At 36.1% G+C, this 23,089-nt stretch overlaps 1 protein-coding gene across 5 annotated transcripts in view; it reads left to right on the forward strand.

Annotated features, from left to right (window-relative positions):
* The window catches only part of RALGAPA1 (Ral GTPase activating protein catalytic subunit alpha 1), a 246,382-nt gene extending 223,817 nt beyond the window's left edge, over window positions 1-22,565 (forward strand). For 4 of the 5 annotated variants that reach the window (XM_081146266.1, XM_081146269.1, XM_081146268.1 and 1 more), the window contains 2 exons: window positions 11,931-12,055; window positions 21,209-22,565. In XM_081146266.1, coding sequence (XP_081002392.1) covers window positions 11,931-12,055; window positions 21,209-21,357 — 274 coding nt within the window. In that variant the 3' untranslated portion in view covers window positions 21,358-22,565. Of the gene's footprint in view, window positions 1-11,930; window positions 12,056-12,653; window positions 12,685-21,208 lie in introns of all 5 variants that reach the window. The other variant, XM_081146267.1, reaches the window with a different exon arrangement.
* The last annotated feature ends 524 nt before the right edge of the window (window positions 22,566-23,089 follow it).

Genomic DNA, 23,089 nt, shown 5'->3' on the forward strand with positions numbered 1-23,089 from the left:
TCCTTGTTTTGCATTACCTGGAATACTTCATGCCATTCCCTTCTGGCCTGTAGAGTTTGAGATGAGAAGTCAGCTGACAGTCTTATGGGAGCTCCTTTGTAGGTAGCAGATTGCTTTTCTCTTGCTGCCTTTAATAGTCTCTCTTTGTCTTGAATTCTTGCTGGTTTTTTTGGGTTTTGTTTTTTTTTAAATATATCTATTGATTTCAGAGAGAGGAAGGGAGAGGGAGAGAGAGATAGAAACATCAATGATGAGAGTCATTGATAGAGCCCACAACCTGGGCATGAACACTGACCAGGAATCAAACCTCAATCGCCTGGATCCTAGGTCGATGCTCAACCACTGAGCCATGCCCGGCCGGGCCTTGCTGTTTTAATTATGATGTGTCTAGGTGTGGGCCTCTTTGAGTTCTTGCTTGGCACTCTCTGTGACTCTTGAACTTGTGTGACTTTTTCCTTCACCAGGTTAGGGAAGTTTTCTGCCATTATTTCTTCTAACAGGTTCTCTAACCCTTATTTACTTTTCACCTCCTCTGGCAGTTCTATGATGTGAACAGTTAGGTTTCATGTTGTCCCAAAGCTCCCTTAGACTGTCCTCCTGTTTTTTCATTGTTTTTTTCTTTTTGGATCTCTGATTGAGTGATTTTTTTTCTACCCTGTCATCTAATTCCCTGATTCAATCTTCAGCTTCCTCTATTCTGCTGTTTATTCCTTCCAATGTATTTTTTATTTCTGCTATGTCATTCTTAATTTCCTTCATATATTCCATATCTTTTTTCATGCTGTTGAGCATCCTTACCATCAGTATTCTGAACTCTATATCTGATAGGTTACTTATCTCATTTTCATATCTCTTTTTCTGGAGACTTCTCTTGTTCTTTCATTTGGGGCTTGTTTTTTTGTCTCCCCATTTTGGCTGCCTGCTTGAGTTCGTTTCTGTGTAGATCTTCTAGGACTCCCAAGTCTTTTTGTAGGACCTCTGGTGCAGGTCAATGTCAGATGCTGTTTGTGACTGGCCTTGAGTACCATGTTTGGAGCTATCAACAACCCACAGCTTGAGCTCCCCTCTTTTGGGGCTGGGTGCGTTTGAACAGGACCAAGATGTACACCAAAGTCTGGGTCCAAAAGCAGATCAGGCAAAGACTCAAAGCACTCTGAAGTCTGCTTCTGCCTACAGGCTGATTAATCTGGTTCTATTAATGAGCCTCAGGCTGTAGAAACTCCACAGGGTTGGGTGACTGACTATTATCAGTCTCTTAAGGAGCCTCGGGCTTTAGAAACTTCTTAGGGTAGGGGGAGAGGTTTTCAAGCAGTGTGGGGCAGTTGCTTACCCCCAGGCAAGAGCAGCAAAATTTCTGCCTGAGAAAGATGTCCTCTGCAGTATGGGGGAATGACTCGGCACAGGAATCCAGAGGGGTGCCCTCTGAGCTCTACCTCCGGAGCCCACAACCCGAGATTCTCCTCACAGAGCTCTAGTCCACTCTGCCCTCCCTCTACTGGAGCCCACTATATGTAGCTGCACATGAAACTTTGTATATTGGCTCTTTAAGAGGGTGCGTGCATTTCCAGCCATCTCTCCCTGGCAGGCAGAAACCCTGCTGGTTTTCACAGCCACATGTTATGTGGGCACCTTTCTCAGTTCTGGTGCTCTTGGCTGGGAAGCCCAGCCTGGGGCTTAGCCCTGAGAGTCATCCACAGTGGGAACCCCGCACAGTTGAGATATCCCTCCAGACCTTTAGCTGCTGCCTGTGGGAGCCCAGCAAGCTCTTTCACACCTCCCTACTTCCTTCCAGTCTCTGTGTGTTCTCCACGTTTCCTCTTTGGTCATGAGGGTGCTCTTCAGCTAGTCTTCAGTCTTCAGGGTAGTTTTTCTGTATTTTAGTTGTAATTCGTTTGGTCCCAGAAGAGTGTCAGTGTAGCTTCCACTAAGTCGACCTCCATCTTTAATCCTCTCCCAGTATGATGTTAAAGTACCCTACTGTGACTGTATTGCTGTCCTCCAGAAGTTTTTTTTTCCAGCTTCTGTGAGTCTTTTGTTCTGAAGTTGGTCTCTTGTGACAGCACATATTTGGGTCCTGTTTTCTTATACATTCAACTACCCTATGTCTATTTATTGCAGCATTTAATCCATGTATATTTAAGGTTATTTTTGATAGGTATTTATCTATTGCCATTTTAATTCTTTATGCCTTTGTTTCCCTCTCTCTATTTCTACTTCTTATTACATCAGTCCCTTTAACATTTCTTGCAATGCTTGTTTGGTGGTGATAAACTCCTTTAGCCTTTTTTTTCTGGGAAGCTCTTTATTTCACCATTTGTTTTGAATGATAGCCTTGTTGGATAGAGTAGTCTTGGTTTCAGATCCTTGTTTTACATTACCTTGAATATTTCATGCCATTCCCTTCTGGCCTTTAGAGTTTCTGATGAGAAGTCAGCTGACAGTCTTATGGGAGCTCCTTTGTAGGTAACAGATTGCCTTTCTCTTGCTCTCTTTAGGATTCTTTCTCTTGAACTTTTGGCATTTTAAGTATGATGTGTGTGCCCAGGTGTGGGCCTCTTTGGGTTCCTCTTGCTTGGGACTTTCTGTGCCTCCTGAACCTGTGTGATTTTTCCTTCACCAGGTTAGGGAAGTTTTCTGCCATTATTTCTTCAAACAGGTTCTCTAATCCTTGCCTACTTTCTACCTCTTCTGGCAGTCTTATGATGCGAATATTGTTACATTTCATTTTGTCCCACAGCTCCCTTAAACTGTCCTCCTGTTTTTTCTTTTTCTTTTTTTCTTTGTGGTTCTGATTGATTTTTTTCTACCCTGTCTTCTAATTCACTGATCTGACTCCCAGCTTGCCCTAATCTACTCTTTATTCCTTCCAGTGTATTTTTTATTTCTACTATGTCATTCTTAATTTTCTTCTTAGTTTCCATATATTTTCTCATGCTGTTGAGCACCCTTATAATCAGTATTCTGAACGCTATATCTGATAGATTGCTTATCTCCATTTCATTTAGCTCTTCTGGAGGATTTCTAACTCTTCTATTTGGGGCTTGTTTTTTTGTCTCCCCATTTTGGCTGCCTGTTTTGGGTTTATCTCTGTATTAAGTAGATCTCCTAGGACTCTCAGTCTTTTAGATCATCTCTGTGTCAGGACAGTGTCATACGCTGTTTGTGCCTGGCCTTGAGAACCCTGTTTGAAACTTTTCACAATCCACAGCCTCTGCTGTGTATGGGTGAGTTTGGTAAGGACTAAGATGTGCACCAAGATCAGCTTTCTCCAAGCCCTGGATCGAGAAGCAAATCAGGCAAAGACTCAAAGCACCCAGAGGCTTATTGTTATTCACAAAGTCTTAATGAGCCTCAGGCTGTAGAAACTCCACAGGATGGGGTGAGAGGTTTTCCAACAGGGTGGAGCAATTGCTTCCTACTCCCACCCCCCAGGCTAAAGCTGCCTGGATAATAAATGATTTTCTGAGAAAGATGTCATCTGCCATATGGGGAAATGACTCAGCACAGAAGTCCAGGCGGGTGCCCTCCAAGCTCTATCTCCAGAGCCCGAATCCTGGATTCTCTTCACACCACTCTAGTTCCACTATGGCAGAGCCTAAGGTGAGTAGCTACACATGAAACCTTGTGCATTGGCCCTTTAAGAGGGTGTCTGCATTACCAACCCTCTCTCCCTGGCTTAAAGAAACCCTGCTGTTGCCTAGCCAGGCGTGGCTCAGCAGTTGAGCATCAACCTAGGATCCAGGTGATTGGGGTTCAATTCCCGGTCAGGGCACATGCCCGGATTGTGGGCTCGATCCCCAGTCAGGGGTGTGCAGGAGGCAGCCGATCAATGACTCTCATTGATGTTTCTCTCTCTCTCTCAAATCAATAAAGATATATTTTTTAAAAAAAAGAAGAAACCCTGCTGTTTTTCACAGCCAGATGTTATATGGTTACCTTTCTGAATTCTCTTGTTCTGGGCTGGGAAGCCCAGCTTGTGGTTTAGACCCCAGAGTTCTCAGTGGTAACCTCCCACAGCTGAGATGTCCCTCCAGATCTTTAGCTGCTGCCTGCGGGAGCCCAGCCAACCCTCTTGAGCCTCTGCATTTCCTACCAGTCTCTATGTTGTCTCAGCTTTGGGTCCAGGGTTATGAGGGTGCTCTCTAGCTAGTTTTCAGTTGATTATTCAGGTTTTTCTATATTTTAGTTGTAATTACAGTTTGTTCCTGGAAGAGTGTCATTGTAGCTTCTACTTAATCTGCTGCCATCTTGGAATCTCTGCTTTATATATTTAGGTGAGTTTTTTATGAGAAATAGATCGTCTTGCGGATTGATCCCTTTATCATTATTAAATATCCTTCTTTGTCTCTTGTTACAGCCCTTGTTTTAAAGTCTGTTTTGTCTGATATAAATATTGCTACCCCACCTTGGTTTTTTCGTTTGTTTCCATTTTCATGAAATATCTTTTTCCATCCCTTTACTTTCAGTCTGTGTATGTGTGTTTTGATCCGAAATGGGTCTCTTTTAGGTAGCATATGAACAGGTCTTGTTTTTTTATTCATTCAGCCACCCTATGTCTTCTGATTGGATCATTTATTCATTTACATTTAAAGTAATTATTGATATGTATGTAGTTATTGCCGTTTTAGTTTTTTTCTGATTGTTCTTTAAATTCTGTGGTGGTTTTTTTTTCTTATTTTCTTTATCTTTTCTCTTGTATGTTGATGCTTTTCTATAGTGTCATGTTTGGGTTCCTTTCTCCTTACTTCTTGTATATATCTTGAAGATTTTTAGTTTATGGTTATCATGTACTTCATATATGCCAACCTATGTGGATAGCAGTCTATTTTAGGTCGATGGTTGCTTAAATTCAAACCCATTCTAAAATGACTACCATTTTTACTCACCCTCTCCATGTTTATGTTTTTGTCATTTTTTTACCTCTTTTTTATGTGTGTTTTTGTGTATTCCTTAGTTTATTGTAATTATTCATGATCTTCCTACTTTAAACCTTTTAACCTTTATTGAACTTTAGTGTTGGTTGATCCACTGCTTTTTCTAAGTGCCTTTGTCAGTGAGATTTTTTTTTTCTTTCCTTTATTTTCTTATTTATGTATTTGATCTTTTTTATTTTTTTCTTATAGAAGTCCCTTTAACATTTGTATAATACTGGTTTAGTGGTGAACTCCTCTTGGTTTTTGTTTTTTTTTTATGTTCTGGGAAACTGTCATTTCTTCAATTCTAAATGATAGCTTTTCTGGGTATAATAATCTTGGTTGTAGGTTTTTGCTTTTCATCGCTTTGAATATTTCATATCAATGCCTCCTGGCCAGCAAAGCTTCTGTTGAGAAATCAGCTGACGGTCTTATGGGAGTTCCCTTGGAAATAACTTACTACTTTTCTCTTGCTGCTTTTAAGATTCTTTCTTTGTCTTTAACCTTTGGCATGTTAATTATGATGTGTCTTGATGTGGGTCTCTTTGAGTTCATCTTGTTTGAGACTCTGACTTCCTGGAATAGTATGTCTATTTCCTTCACCCTGTTAGGGAAGTTTTCAATCATTATCTCTTTGTATAGGTTTTCAATCCCTTGTTCTCTCTCTTCTCCTTCTGATACCGTTAGGATGAGATTGATGTTATGCTTAATATTATCCCAGAGGTCCCCTCAAAATTATTCTTATTCTTTCTTTCCTGTGTGTGTGTGTGTGTGTGTGTGTGTGTGTGTGTGTGTTCCAATTGGGTGTTTTTTGCTACCAAATCACTGATTTAGTCCTCTGCTTCATCTAATCTGGTGTTCATTCCCTCTAATATAGTTTTCATCTCAGTTATTCTTCATTTCTGAGTATTTCTTTTTTATAGTTTCTACTTATTTGTTTAGGCTCTCACTGAGTTCATCTATTCTTCCTCTAAGTCCATTGAGCATCTTTATAACCAGTGTTTTGAACTCTGTATCTGGTAGATTGCTTGTCTCCATTTCATTTAGTTGTTCTTCTGGAGTTTTGCCCTGTTCTTTCATTTTGGATATGTTTCTTTGCCTCCTCATTTTACTGATTCCCTGTATTTGTTTCTGTGTATTAGGTAGATCTGCTGCATCTCCCTGGCTTGGTAGGGTCGCCTTATGTTGTAGTTGTACTGTGAGACCCAGTGGTGTAGTCTTCCTGTTCACCTGAGCCTAGTGCTCCAACAGTGTCCCTTGTGTGGGTTGTGTGTGCCCTCCTGTTGTTGTGACTTGATTGCTGTTAGTGTGTCAGTGGATGGGATTGACCCTCAGTCTGACAGGCTATGAGGGCTGGCCATGACTACAGTGGACAAGCTATTGTGTAGGGGCTGACCCCACAGAGCAGGAGTTCCTTTAGTGGTGCTCAGGTGCCATCCGAGCTTGCCCTTTGGGTATATCGTTTGTGGAGCTGGTTGTGTGGTGCTCTGTTGTGGTCTGAATCCATTCACCAGGGGTGTTGGTTCTGGAGACTCTTAGGAAGGGCTCCTGTTCAGGCCAAGGTCAGCTGACATTTGTGCCCAGCTTGGGGCCACCTAGTGAAGAGCTACTAAAGTGACCTGCAGTTGGTAACCACTTGCGATGGTCTTGGAGGTCCTTAGGAGGAGCTATACTGCAAACCGAAGCTGGCTGCCACTTGTGCCAGGCTTGAGACCCTTTGGTGGGCACCACGATGTGAGCTGAGACTAGCTGCTTCTTGTGCTGGAACCCAGTTACTTCAAGCTATGTTCCAGCCAACACTCGCTGCAGCTTATGCCAGGCTAGGACTACCTGATAGGAGTTACAATGCAAGTTGAGACCGATCACCATTTGTGCTGGGCTTAGGGCTGCTTTGCAAGAGGTACAGGGCAAGCTGAGGTCAACTGTTGCTTGTTTGGGTTTTGTGGACCTTGAGAGATTTAGGCAAGTTGTCAGCATAAGCCAGAAGTAGGCTGTTCTTGTGGGAAAACTGCTGGAAGCAGCTCAGGCCAGCTGTAAGGTCTCAGGTAATCACCAGGATGGGGCAGAGTGTTAGCCAAGTTAATGGAGAGCTCAGATTTGGCACCCACCTGCTCCTCAGGGCTGGGTATGGAGAGGGTTCAACAAAGGAGTGATGGTGCCTGCCAACATTTCAACCCTTAGAGAGAGCCTCCCTGACCCCTGACCCTCCAGCCCTCACACTGGAGCCCAGAGCAAGTGAATCTGCGAGCAATCAAGTCCTTGAGTGTCTCCTTAAGGGGGAAATGCCTGGGACTCCATCATCCATTCATCTTACTCAGCCACAATCCTTCAAAACCAGGTGTCATGGGGACTGCTCTTTTCAGCACTGGTGCCCTGGGCTGGGGAGCTAGGTGTAGGGCTGGGACCCCTTGCTTCTGAGGTGGTAACCTCCACATCCAAGATATCCATCCTGATTCTTAATCACATGGCAACTGCCCTTTCTTTGTCTCCACGCCTCCTGTGTCATTGTGGGTACTTCTTTATATTCTTGGTTATTGGACTTTTCTTCAGCTAGTCTTTGGTGGTTCTCAGTGACAGTTGTCCTATAATTTAATTTTGGTGTGATCCTGGGAGCTAAATGTTTGTACACCTACCTACTGGGCATGCCATGGAAGTCGTCATCACAAAACTGAAAGTTTTGCTTTTTCTGACAGTAAAAGTTTGAAATTACATTATATTATTAAGAAATTTATTGTGGAGCATGAAAGGTTGTTGCTTCTTTAAAACCATATTTACCTTTTATTTATTTTTCTATACATTAGTAAAATAGAAAAATGTACTATTTAACCTTCTATGGTATCTTTTTCATATTGTCTTTTTCTCATGAGAAATCAGTTTCCTCTCATCTAAGTAAGTCCTTCTATACATACTACAAACAAATATTATCAAAGGATTCTTGCATATTAATACATATGTTTCTTAAACTGACATTGAAAATTGTCCTCATGGAGACAGTACTTGCTGTTTACAAAGGCTTGACCCAAAGGTCAGAATAAACTATTTTCAGCACAGATGTAGGGGGACTTTGAGGTTACCCTCTATTTATATCCTTTATCTTTGACATCCCTGTGACATAAATAGGAACAGGTGGTGGTATCCCCATTTAACATACAGATAAACTGTGGCACAGAAGATTCATGCACCTCTTTCCAGGACTGGGCTGAAATTGAACCCCAATTTCTTGATAGCTGGTCTTGACACAGTGACAGGACCACAAATAATTTCATACATAAGTTTAAAATCACTTTAAATGAATAGTAATGTTAACTTAATATTATGAAGTACAGATTAGGTTTCAACTATTTGTACTATAGAAAATGTTTGGTTGGTTCCCTTTATTATTTTTAAAATAGTAATATTCCTTCCCCTCTTTTCTGCTTTTGCAGAAAGTAGAAGGAAGGAGGATTAGTGGATAATTGTATTGCTATGATTGCAGCACCTGTGTGTTATTTCTTTTGATTGGCTAGTTTTGTATTAAAGAGTCCTACCAGCTAAAAGTCTCCTTCATCAAATGGCTTCTTTTTATTAGCTAGTTTGGCTTGGGTGGTTTTAAATTTACAATAAAAACCTTCTTAATTCAAGATAGACTTGCACTTTAAATTTTGCTCTGAATTTGTTAGTTTACCTTTACCTGTGTATCATCTCACCCATTTCAGTTTTTTAATTTCAATGCCAACAGCAACATGCATTTACCATAGGAATATAGCTTGGGGTATCCTGTTATGGCTAGCCCTGAAGTTGTTGTACGCCACTCAGTTTATAGGTGCTGATAACTCTTCCGTAGAGAGCTGCCTTTTGAGGAATGAGTGTCTAACTTTGTCTAACCTATTTTAGGAGATATAGGAGTTAACCGCATTGGATTATGTTTACCATTGCAGATGCTAATGGCACTGTTTGGAACTTTATCGTTATCTCAGTCACAAAAAGCACCTTGTTTGTGGACTGAGGACTGTGTTTAAGTACTCAGTTTGTTAAATCTCCTTAATACTATGTTTTTGAAGTAAAAAGAGGAAAAGATTTAAGTACAATAGATTAGGTTGGTTTGTTTTAATCTTGTTCATTTATTTGGCCACATCAAACTTGGAAAATTATAAAGAATTTTTAGAATCTTAATTACTGTAGACTCTAATTATTTACTAGGCTAGCAGTGCTTTCTGAAAATACGCCCCCAAAAGAAAACTTCAGACATTAGCCTGCCTAATTTGTGATAAGTGCTATAGCTTTTCACTTAAATTCAATCATTAATGATTGTTTCACTCCTTAAAAATTGTTTTAGAAAGTATCATTTTCACTAACGAAGATATTTTGTAATTTTATTAAATACATCATGTGTTTTTATATAAATGAATATATTATATATGGATAATTTTAGCTTATATAGCTTTATGGTAGTTTCTTCAGAATTTTATAAGTCTTTTTTTGTATAGCGAAGTAGAATTACACTCCAAAATGTATTTTATCTAGATAGTCATTTCTTGCTTTAATAAATTTCACTACATTGAAAATATCCTCCTGCTTTAGGAATATTTAACATTTGCTTTCTTTATGCTTAATTTTTGTGTAAACTCTAAATATAATAAGATAAAGTAAAATATTTCATTTATAAGCCCTCTGAAAGTAGAGCATTTTAAAAGCAGGTAGGTGTCTCCACCCTACTTTTCATGAAGCATTTTACCCATTCAAACAGACTTTTAAAAACAGCTTGTTTTGATAGCAAACTGTTCTCCTGTGGGCCTTCAGCCTTTGCTTCCTGGCAGCACCTTTGGTGCGAAAAGAGAGTGATCAATTGGGAGACTATCAGTGCCAGCATGCATAGAGTGATAAGTTAACACACCACTGGGAATTTCTAGGGCCCACCAAGATACTTCACTTCTAATGTGCTAACAAGCTCATTTTTCTACCTCTTGCCTCTTCAGTTATTTTTTTTCTCAGAAGAGCTTAGAAGTTGAGTGCATCAGGCATAATGAAAAGCTCTGTAGGAGGGAGAAGCAATAACCCCATTTTTCCCTTTTCAGCCAAATAGAAAATTAGTTTCTGGTAATACACAAAGGCCAGTATTTTTTGTACAAGGGGCACTGCTGTGAATCAAAGGACTCTATTAACTGCAGAAAATTCGGCAGCTGTGAATCTCCCCCAATGAAAAAAGTACTTTCCAACAAGTTGTGAGATATGTGGTATTATTTAGATTGAACCATCAGTTTCATCCCCTTCCATTTCTAACCATATACCTGTTAGAAGTGCCATGTATTTCTTTCCTGTTAGCACTCAAAAATGTCTATATGATTCCATAAAATCCTTACCGCTGATCATTTTAATATAGCATCTTGTCCTGTTGCTACCCATTTCAGAAGTAAAATTATTTTTAAGTTCAGCCTCAGTGTGCAGAATTGAAAATAGTGGATGGCAAGGAATTGGAATTCAGATTATTTCAATGCATAAAATAAATTGTAATACAAGGAGAAAGTACTCAAGCCATTTAGAGGGCAAAAGATATCACAATTTAGGTCAAGTACCTATTGAATATAGTCTTACCTTTACTCTTACGCTTTTTTCCCTCTTCGTAATAACCTTTTGTAAGTAGAACTGGCTATGGTATCTCCCATTGAATTAGAATTTTAAATTATTTTCCCCAACTTTTTTTTCTTGGTCTTGGTTGTAGACTTGGGCTACAATTTTAGAATTGTAGAACTACAGTAATTGAAATGTAATTTTTTTTAAAAATAAGGAATTTTGAGGAGAAAATATTTAAATGAGTTTCAGAAAATCAGTGGGGAGAAAAAACAATAGGCAAATTTTTATTATTCTTTATACTTATTTAAATGTCTTATGTAAAGCCCATCAACAGAGCATATTGAGTGCAGCAGGAAAACTTTTAAAAGTTGTAGAAGAAAGGTTAACTGATTTCTCAGTTCAGGAACTATACGACATGAAGTCAGCATGTGAGTTTTTCCTGATAATTGTATGTTGCTGCCTGCTGCTCTACATTTTGACAGCCATTTCCATAGTTGCTTTCGTGAACAACAGAAATATTCTCTCTCTTTCTCGCCCTCTCTGTGCTAACAGCACAATCAGGCCTGCTGAAACAGGAAGCCTGGAGTGGGTTGTTCAAAAGCAACAACACTTCAAGGTACTGGTTGCTTGTCAATAATATCAGAGAAGAAAATGTGGTGAAAGGGAAGTACAGTGTTTTTCTGTCAGTGTCAGTGCCCTGTAGATGCTTTGTTAGACAGTATTTAGGAGTCCTGTGGTCTCTTTGCAAATATTCCTGCTTGTTTCAGTGTTATAATTGACTAGGTATTTTTTCCTGACATACAGATTCAACTATGTATTTATCTTAACCGCATGGAGTTATTCAAGGATTACAGCAACAGTAGTCTTCCATTCAAAATGAGGACAATTGTTGGGAAAATGCAAAGATTTTAGAAAAAAAAGGAAGATATGCAGGAATTTTTCACAATAAGTCTTTACAAATGAAAAATATAGAATTTCAGACATGGTATTTTAAGCAGCATTATAATATTTATTGTGTGGCTTTTCAGAGTAAATCTGAAGGGGTCAATGGGGAAAGAAAGGGGAACATCTGTAATACTTTCAACAATAAAGATAAATTTTTTTTTAAAAAAAGATAAGATGAGCCTGGGCTGTCTTGATAGCAGTTGAATCCTTTCTCGGGTAAACTTAACTTTCTTTCTTCCAACAGTTCAGTATTATAATTATTTTCTCATAAATGTCTCCCTATTAAGCTGCCACTTATAGTGGTACCCTGAAGTGTAAACATGTTAAAAACCATATTTTTACTCTTTAAAAAGCCATAGTTTTGATATATGCAAGAATAGTTTAATGAATCATTGTATTTATGAAGCACTGATGGCTTAGTAATTATAACTGATGGCTTAGTAATTAAAGTCCTTTTTGATGAGATCTATTCTTTTCCAATGTAAGCTGCACTTAACTTCATCCTTAACTGAAGAAAATCAGCTATGAAGAGAGAGCGCGATACCTGCAAACAATTGTCCAGCACCATTTAGAACCAACAACATTTGAAGATTTTGCAGCACAGGTTTTCTCTCCAGCTCCCTACCATCATTTACCATCTGATGCCGGTAAGATTAAAAGCGAGTATTAGTTACTTGTCATTATTTGAACTTGAAATGCAATACCCTTTTGTTCTAAAAACTCTTAAAATAATGGGAAACTTGCTCAAATAAGATTTGTTTCAACATTGAAATACAAATATTTTTTATTATTATTTAATATTTGAATCTGGCCTATAAGTTTGATTTATACTTTCTTTTACCTAAATGGAGTTCGTTTGAAAGTCAACAGTCTTCATAGAAGTACATTTTATCTGAGCTAATGGGCAGTGACTGCTGTGTTTCATGGAATCATTACTGAAGGGAGTATCTGCGAAAGAGACACAGGTTGAGTGTGCACTCACCGTCAGCTTTAGAGGATCGAATTTTATGGCCAAGAATATTGCCTTATCTCTAATTTTACAAATAAAGTTAAATGGTCTAGATTTAAAAGTACTTAAAACAGTTAATTATTTTATAATATTTAAAGATTATAAGAGGGTACTGCATTTTTACTATTAACTAATTTTGAAGAAATCAGTAAAAAATAAATGACTCATGGCCTTCCTATTCTGTAATACTTTGCACTCCTTATGATTGTTTCATTTATTTTATTTTCCCTCTTTAGATCATTAAATATCAGTTCTGTTTATCCAAAGGTAAGACAAAGTGTCAACCAAAACATTCTTTGTTCTTCCCCTATTTCCTTTTTTTAAAATTAGCAAGCACTAAGCTTGTAACTCAGACAATAAGCAAACTTAACACTGCCCTGGTTCATACTAAACATTTCAGAAATGGTCACTAAATTTTTTCCAGAATTATACTTACTAACCCAAGTCTGCATGAAACACTAACTCTGGTTCTGGGATAAAAAATAACTAATAATAAAACTCTTGGTTGAAATTAGTTACACCTTGTTGTATTGACCTTTGTTTCTCAGCATGAAAAAGTAGTACTACTGAACTGAAATGGTATGTCTTTGTATTTTATAATGTGTTGCATTTTTATTGAATATCTTAACTCATCAAGTAACTGTTCTGTGCCTTACACTGTAGTAGGCACCTAAAATACAAAGATGACTATTTTAATGGTGTTCAAATGAAGCAAGAAAAGAGAATATAATATACTTGAAGTTCATTATAGTAACACTTCAAATTCTCTAAGTTTTCTTTATATTAAATAAGTTTAAAAGGCACAGTATTCCTTTTCTTGCCTGATTTATTTGAAAAAAAATACTGTAATTCTCAATTGAGGTTTAGTCAAAATTAAAGCTTCCATTTCTGTCATCATTTAATTGGGCATTATAAAAATAATTGTACCTAAAATCTTAGAGCCCTTTTGATTAATATAGAAGACTTAGCAATGATAAAATTGCATTAAGACTAGGTTGAATCTTTTGAAAGAGATTAAAAAGTCTAGGATTCACTTCAGTGGATTGATACTCTCTAAAACTACTCAATTTGGCATAAAGAAAGATGGTAGAAGAAAGATATTAAAAGTAAAGTAATGAACAACAAATTACAAACTAGTTAAGTATACCTGGAAATGTCATTTTTAATAATAAAGAATATCTGATAGACTATTAAAATAGATATGAGTAATACTTTTGTGTATCACATAGTCGAGCTATAATTTTCACAACTGAAAAATACTGATAATGGGACGACATTCAGACTAACTTTTCCCCTTAAATGTATAGAGTATCAATTTCATGTTGTAGTTGTTTGCAAGCTGGAGTCCTTCACATTCCTCTTCCTCATATTCCTTTCTATTTTGCATATTATCCCGCATATTTCGCCAGATACATAATATGGGAAGTCATTAGGAGGCTCACTTTCTGAGGCTTTAAGTAACGGATGATAGAGCAACCAAGTCAAGGCTCCTCTGGCTTATTTTTTAATGTATTTCAGTATCTTATTTATTCTGCAACTTGTTAACATAAAATTTAAAGTTATCTAAATAGTAATGAAAATGTGAGTTTTAACATATACCTAATAATAAGTGCTAAAAATTCTTTCAGTTATATTTTTTTGGGGGGGTGCAGTGAAGAAGGAAACAATACAGTACAAAACAGCTCGATTGCGATACAGCCCGGCTGTGAAGACAGCACAGCTGTAGAACGTTCAGTTAATTGCTTTAAATTATCTTTGCCTTTAGGAACCATTAGAAGCAAACATTCTAATTTTTAAGAGGTTGTTTTAGCCTGTAAATAACTTGGGCCAGTATTACCAAATACGTTTTTATATGGTTTTTTTTGCAGACTTTATAGTCATTAAAGATAGAAAGTTTTAGCAGAATGGTTCTCAGTTCAACACAATATAAAAATGAAATATTTACTTCTACAGTAACAAAAACATTCTGTTATCTGATGAATGATTTATTTTTTCTTCCAATTGCCTTAAATTTTTATTTTTCTGTCCTGAACAACCCCATACATATAGAACTCCCTTTAAAGTTAGAAGTCAAAATGGGAGAGAGACCACATGAAATAAACCATATAATAGCAATATGGACCTGACTTACAGAAATTACATAACAATGTGAAGTTTTTTTGGTTCATTTTTACTTTTTAACATATGATAAAATTTGCCACATTGAGGAAATGCATTTATAATTGCAAGTGAAAATCAGCTTTAAATATCCTATGCATACTCCATGTATATAAAATACTACTAATCAATACTAATGCAATAATTTGAAATTAAGCTTAAAGTAATGCCAATATGATAAACATATAAAGAATATATTTCTAACCAATCCTATAATATAATTTTATTTGGTGGAATAGTGTGGAAAAATACTATTTTTTAAGCTGACAACTTGATTTAAGATTATCTAAAACTAACTTTCTGTTTAACAGTAATGTACCAAATGTGATGACATTGAAATACAAGAGAGGGTTTTTAAATATAATTTTTAGTGTTATTTAAATAGATATGAAAAACATTTTTGGTATATCATAGTTGATCCATAAATTTCATAACTGCGTTTTCTCAAAATGGACTCTGTGGCAGTAGACTGATACTTAAGGGAAATTATTTTTATCCCTTAGGTCATGGAGGGGAGATATGGAAGATCAACAAAGTGTGACATCACAATAACTACATTAAAACATTATTAGATTGTTCTTGTCCCTTATTTTTTTTAAAATTACAGGAAAAAAAACCTTTATCTTTGTCAGGCATGTGTGTGGAAAATATCAAAAGTTTTAAAGTGATCTTTTTTAACTTTTTTTATATTCACGAGCACCTCTCCTCTGACTCTAAACTTTAAAATGAAATGACTCCTCTTCTTGGCCAAATTACCTTGGTAGTTCAAAATTTAGATATTTTTCCCTAATAGCACATTGTCTTTTCAAATCAAATTTTTTTTTACTAAAAGAAATTATGGAACACCAGTAAGAAACTGGATTTTTTGCTGAAAATACACAGTAAATATTGTCTTTCTCAATTTCAGCATTAAAAATAACACCCATTTTTATCCAGTATTGTCGTCTTCAGTATTATTAGCCATAAATATTTTTAATGTTTATTGTGTAGTATATTTAGAAGTACCTCTAATATCCCATTACTTTAATTGAGCTGATAGATAACTCCCTTTGGATTTATTGTTCTTCTGCAAATAAAGTTAGAAATTTTAGTACTTTAAAAATTAAAGGATTGATTGGTGGTTGATTCTCTATGTATGAATATATACAAATACACACATAAATATACATACATCTATACCTACATACAACTGTGTAATTACCTTTAGAAAACTTATAGGCTCATATTTAATATATCTTTATTGATTTCAGAGAGAGGAAGGGAGAGAGAGACATAGAAACATCAATGATGAGAGAGAGTCATTGATCGGCTGCCTCCTGCACACCCCCTACTGGGGATCAAGCCTGGGCATGTGCCCTGACCTGGAATCGAACCATGATCTCCTGGATCATAGGTGGACGCTCAACTGCTGAGCCACACTGGTTGGGCTAGGCTCATATTTAAATAAGTATTTTTAAAATTAGTAATAAGATTCAAATATTTCTATGTATGCTATCAAAGTAAGAGTTAATCTAGATAAGAGTGATAATGAAGAACTAGGATAGCATCGAATCTTTCTTCATTCTAACCTATTTACTATTATTTCACAAAATCCCATGTAGATGGGATAGCATTATGATGGTCAGATCCATCTCTTTGAACCTTTGGATGGAACGAATCATCAAAATTTAGCCATTGCTTTAGGTAACCATTTAAGATCAGTGTCCTTCTTTAAAAGTTATTTTACATTTTCCTGTCTAGGCTCTGAAAGAATATATTTTAGGTCCTCAGAAGATAGATAGATAGATAGATATATAATCTCCTAAGTAATATTTGTAAATACCAACAGGAAAATCAGTTTCTTTCAACATATAGCATAAACTATAAATTTGTTTACTATGTTTTTAAAAACAGATTCCTAATCATATTTATCACTAGGTTAGCCTAAAATTATAAACAGCCAATTGTATTATGTTTTCAGCAGTATTTTGAGCTTGAAAATTGGCTTATATGTTCTTGACCAAGAGTCAAATAATATCAATCTTAAATAAAGTCCATTAACCTTTTGTGACAGTAATTAATAGGTTCAGTTTCCACATACCACATTCATTCAGAGTACATTTTTTTGTAATGATAATAGTAAAATAATAATAGTGCCAGGCACTATGTTAAGTACTATATATGCATTCTCTCATTTAATCTTTATGGCAGTTCTATAAGATTTAAAAGAAAAAGCTTACCCAGTGTCACCTGGTACTTGTTAAAGCCAGAGTCTGACTTCAGAGTCCATGATCTCAGCTCTTATAATTACCCATTTTTTCTAAATATTTTTAACCCCTTCTTGCTGTTGAGAGAAATTGCCCAATAACGTGTCATATTTACAAATTTGAAATTGTTAATATTAAAAATTTTTATTTGAAAGGCTCTACTTTTCTACTCATTGAAAAATTTCTTTTTTAAAAAAGAGTTTTAAGGTTGCCATGGAGAAGTATGGGCTTTGGAATCAGACTGATCTGGATTAAATCCTAGTTCTGCTGTTTTATTATCTGCATGATCTCACATAAATTAATCTATCTTAAACCCAGTTTTTCCATTTGTAAGGAGATAAAATATGACAGCCTTAGACTAATATGTTCTAAGTCTGCAATAATGGTAGTTCTTGAATATGTTAAAATGATACCATTCGTTTGCCTATATTTCTGTGCCATTTTATTTTAAATGTGTTATTTCCTTTATGACATTCATTGGTGAACCCATGCTAATCTTAATCACTTAATAACTCCTTTAACAACATTAAAGCAGTAATATTATTTGGGTAGTCTGCATCTTTTAATATAAGGTTGTATTTTATAGGAATATCAGCATAAGAGTAGATAAATTCTTTAATGTCCCCAAAACTAAACTTATCAGTATGTTGTATTCTCCACATTTCAATAATTATATTTTATAAGTGATCATTTTCTTCAAAAGTATTTCTAATTTATATATATTTTTTAATCCTCATCTGTTCTTATTCAAAGTCTATTAATTTTCACTCTTAGCTGTTTAGCAGCCTTATTATAGGGCTTCACTTATTGTGTACCTGCTCTGTGCCAGGATCTTTGCATATGTCATCATTCATCCCTCACAGTTTTGCAAAATAACTAGTATTGCCTTCATTTTCTTACAAATAAGAAAACTGTCTCCTGTCAGTTTGCCCAAGATCCAGAGCTATTAACATGACAAACTTGGCATTTAACCGATGTCTGTCTAACCCATGACCATGCTTTCTAGCACATCACATTGCCTCTTAGTTCAGTATTAATTGGAATTGCTTTCAGAGTCACAATTATTTTTAAAGGCTATATTTACCCTCTAACTTTAGCAGTTTTAAACTGGTCGTACCTGGCAGCAAGCAGTACAAAGCCACAATAAATTATTCATTAAGTTCCCTTATATAATCTGTATAGATTCCCACAGTCATATTTGTCATGTTACATGTATTTGTAATAATAGTTTATTGTAATCTATGTACAATATATGAGTCAATTTATTATACCATTAAGATATAGACACAGTCTGTGTGAGTACTATACCAGTGTTAGTAACAGAAGATGCATCAATGTAAGAGTCCATAGTAGAAATATAAGAGTCCTATTAATAGTAGAAATAAATTAACATTCTTTATGACTCAGGTGCTATAAATCAGTCCTTCGGCAGAATAGGATGTGAAATAAGTGTAGGTATCACTGTATTCTTTATATCTAAAATTGAGATCTAGTCTGGCCAGCGTGGCTCAGCGGTTGAGCATCGACCTATGATCCAGGAGATGGAGGTTTGATTCCCAGTTAGGGCACATGCCCAGGTTGTGGGCTCGATCCCCAATAGGAGATGTGCAGGAGGCAGCCAATCAATGACTCTCTCGTCATTGATGTTTCTATCTCTCTCTCTCTCCCCCCCCTTCCTCTTTCTGAAATCAATAAAGTATATTTAAGAAAAAAAAAGGCCTTTCTTTAAAAATAAATAAATAAAATAAAAATAAAATTGAGATCTAGCCCTGTCCAGGTAGCTCAGTTGGATAGAGTGTCGTCCCAACATGCCAAGGTTGTGGGTTGCAACCAATGAATGCATAAATAATTGGAACAACAAATTGGTGTTTCCTTCTCTCTCTCTCTCTTTCTCTCTTTCTTTCTCTCTCTCTGTCTCAAATCAATTAGTAAATAAATTAAAAATATATATGTATTTGTAAATAAAATTGAGATCTGTCTGCTTTAAATTATTTATAGAGTTTGAGTATGCTGAGTATATACCATAAATATTTGCTAAAATGTGAGGAGGTACTCATAGCTACAGACTAAACACACTAAAAAGCCTGATTTGACTCAGTTTACTAATGGGGGGATTTCATGCTGAAGGCAATAAGGGAGACATGGGAATTCCTGCCTTTGGGAAAAATATTCTTTGAATTTGGCCTACTCTAAAGCAGTGCTCTCCAATAAAACTTTCTATGATGATGAAAATATGCTGTATCTGCACTGTCCAGTATGGTTGCCACTAACCACATGTGGCTGCTGAAGACTTGAAATGTGGCTAGTGCACTGAGAAGCCAAATTTTTATTTTTATTTAATTTTAATTAATGTGGCAGCTATGACTAATGTGGGGCTCTAGAGATTCTATGCCTGAGGGATCAGGATAGCATAGCCCCAATACAATAAACACTTTGAAAGGTAGATGTTTATAGCATCTCTCATAGACAATTTTTTTTCTTCTCTTTTTTCCTATTTGAACTTGTTAGTTGGTAAGTATAACATTTGAATTTACAAAGCATTATCCATTGTGAAACATCATCACTCTAACACATTGCATGACCAATTGTATTTCATATTAAAAACCTGATTACTCTCTTCTCTGCTCCTCAGTTAACACCTGTAAAATTCTGCACTGTGTCTCTCATATCTGTTATCTATCTTCTCTTTTGTTTTCGCACTTCTGCTCGCTACTCCATTTCTTCATTTACAACAAAGAAAGAAATGCAGTGATAGTTCTCTTCCTCCCAAAACCTCCACTAGAAAACATTGGCCATCTCAAGGTAAATAGCCATGGGAAGGCCGGGAATAATATGCGTTACCAGAAAAGCATGAGCTACTGCTCTTCATTTTCCTTCTGCCATCCATCTGCAGTGCTTTCCTAAAAAGGGCCATGGGTTCATATTCTCCTCTAGTTTTTCCAGTATCAACCAATTCAGATCTTCAGGAAGAGTAGAGGTGAACAGAAATATATTTCCTCCTTTCTCCTTGTATTTTGAAGGTCAACCTTATTTTAGTTAGAAAGAATGTTGGAGAAGTTACTTTGGAAAGCAGGGCAGTTGACCTGGATTATGAATAAAAAAATATTTTTTGACAATGTATGTTTGTCCATAAATATAACAAGAACATTTGGCCTTAAAATTATTTTGAAGTGTTCTACCAAAACATTAAGGGCTACATCTCAATAGGACCTGTATCCCTATTGAATGGTCTGTGTTGCCTTATAAATATTCGTAACTTCAGTTTAGGCACAAACGTTTTATTGTATGGAAGTGCTAGTATAATTATTTCTGAGCTTGAAGTGTCAGTGAGGTGCTACATTGGCTAACAAATATGCCAAAGGTTTCCCTACAGAGTAAGAAGATGTGTAAATTTAAGCCTGCAACCTGTATGATGTGTGTCTGTCTGCTGTGACACACATAAAGAAAATTTTCATGTATACAGGACCCAGAAAATCTGGGTTAAAGAGCTTCAAAATATACAGAACTTTTAAAACTTTGTTATTCTATTATGTTTGCTGATTTTGTTTTTGGTTTTTTTTTGAAGGGCTTTTATTTGTAATGTAATTTCTTATTCATTCAGAAAATATTTGAGAGCCTATAATGTGCAAAGTTCTGTAGAGTTGCTGTCTATTAAAGAATCATAATTCATGGAAATAAAGTACAGAGGTGAAGAACTACTTTGTAAATGACACAAAGAATTTTCTAATTTGAACTTGCTTTGCTTCTTACCTATTTGCTAGGACTGGATAATATAATTGCAAAACAGAAAAGAAAAGCATTGCTTATCTCTTCTAAATTGCGACGTTGTGAGGGGTCAGTTTGTCTTTCTGACTGACTTTCACATGCGAGTTCGTGCCCTCTTCCTTCCCTTCTTGAGAGCAGTTTTAACGCCCAGCATGTATAATGGTCTCATAGTGCTGAACTCCTTTTGGAACTGATCGGTACTGTTATTTTCAAGTTTAAGCAGTGAAGGCCCTTCTCTTGGTTATACCCTATGCCGTAGAGATAGGAATTGGTCCTTCTTACCCACTCCTTAAGCCCCTCCTGCATGCTAATAGTGCTTTGGATCCCTGTCCTTTCTGGCCCAAAGGTTTTGCTTCCCATTGCTTTTTCTGGAGAGTTCTGTGCTTGGTTCTGGCTCTGGAAATAAGGATTGGCGCTTTCTTGCTAATACGGCATGAGCCTTCAGGTCATTTGGTTTTAAATAAAATATTAGTAGACTGTTGTAACAAGCAAGTTTTTGGGGCTTTTTCCTCTCAAACGACCTCATTAAAGGTTGGGATTCTTTGCTACAGATCAGTAGTGAAAGGTTTTTTATGGGATGAGAAGCTGGGTAACCTGACTAATGCTCTTGGTTTTTCCCGCAGGCTCCTACCCAGAGATTCTACCCAGTGAAACTCCCACAGCAACGCAGGTAGATGGGGCTGACCTGGCCTCTCCAATGTCTCCTCGAACTAGCAAAAGCCGTATGTCCATGAAGCTGCGTCGTTCCTCTGGCTCAGCCAATAAATCCTAAGGAGACAGCAGCCCAGCAGAGATCAGCAGTAGCCACCTTAGCATGAACATAGTGTTAACTCTTTCGGGCCCTTATGTTTGCCATAACATGCATGTTCCTTCTGAACATTTATTGTAAAAACAAACAAACAAACAAAAAACACTGGATTTAAATAATTTGTAACTTAATATTTCAGATTTGAGTTGTTTATTCAGTTGGTTTTCCCCCCCACACTCCAAACTGCCTGGGGGGTGGGGCGAGTTTTATTTAATACCCCTTCACCTTTCTAGATAATTATGTCTAAGAAGTTTTACTTTTAATTTCATGATTAACTTTGAACCAAAATATAATTGGACAGCTAGTCTCATTATTTTATTTATCATGCCCCTTTGCAACTTTATGGGCTCAGTAAATATCTAATTTTAATTACAAATGTAAATTTTTAAATGGAAGCATTTGTAAAGTTATAGCAAAAGTTGCAAATCTGTTAATACACAGGATGTGTATGGATTACTTATGTTATGAAAATAAAACACAAAATAAATGGTCTTTTATTTAGCATCTCAAATTCTAACTGAAATAATTTTAGTGTTAACTTTTTCTTCCCGAAGCAATGCCTTGTTTCTTGGCTGTGTGGTGACTCCATAACATATCTAATAACCAGAAAATCACTGTGCTGAACTTTGATTTATGTTTAGCTTCAATATTTTTCTAATGTTTTGCTTTTTAAATGGTATCACTGTTAAATGCCATTTTTTTTTTAGATTGTGGCCCTTTATTATTAGCTGATGGATCCTGGTGTATCTGTGTTCTTTCTTAAGTACCAAAAAGAGGGAACTTGGGAGGAAGAAAGAAAAGAAGGAGAACACTTTTCTGATATAAATGTGTTAATTATGTGTATTTTTTAAAAAAGGAACATGACCTGGGAATCTAAATTAAATCTAATATTGTTAATACTGAACTTGCAGATGCAGGTTGGTATACATTCCACTCTCCAGAAGTATTTTCCTACAGTAGATAAGCTGCTCACATTCTGCTCTTATTTTGTTTTGAATGGGCATCTCCTAAGGAAATGTAGCATGACATTGGTACTAACTGCATGTGTAAATACATCATACCAACAAACTATAAAATATAAATTATGTATTATCATTCATGTATCTACAAATTTGTAACAGTGAAAAATATATATATGGTATTTAGTAATACAATAAAAATATTATCACTTATGTCCATTAGTGTTTTGTCTTTTATGTATTTTCAGATTTAATAATCAGGGCTATATGATTAATGGAGAGATGTGAAGCATAAACCTAGATTATCATAATGAAAAGTGGGTTTGAATTTTCAGGATACACCCCTAACTTATTTCTCAAGGATCCTAATATAGTCACTAAAAATGCTGGAAATTTTACATCTTCATAAGAGCTGGCCAGAAACTTCACTCAGTGCACTTCTTTAAAGCATCAATTTATCTCAGCCTCATGCTGCTTTGATTTCTTAAATTTACTTTATAGTATACCTTCAGGAACAAAACTTTTTACAGTTTCTAAAACCTGTGCACTTAAGTTTTTATTTTCTTATAAAAAAATTCCTATGAAACAATGTAGAAAATAAACTAAAATTCCTATGAAAGACAATAAACAAATGACCCTTGAAACAAGATTAAGCAATACAGACAGTTTCTCACAACCAAGACGAAGAATTATAAAGAGGAAAATCAAAGTAACTGCTTACATGTTTCTATAGTGCT

This window comes from Miniopterus schreibersii (genome assembly GCF_964146895.1).
Source record: "Miniopterus schreibersii genome assembly, chromosome: 1".
In the NCBI taxonomy this organism is placed as follows: Eukaryota; Metazoa; Chordata; class Mammalia; order Chiroptera; family Miniopteridae; genus Miniopterus; species Miniopterus schreibersii.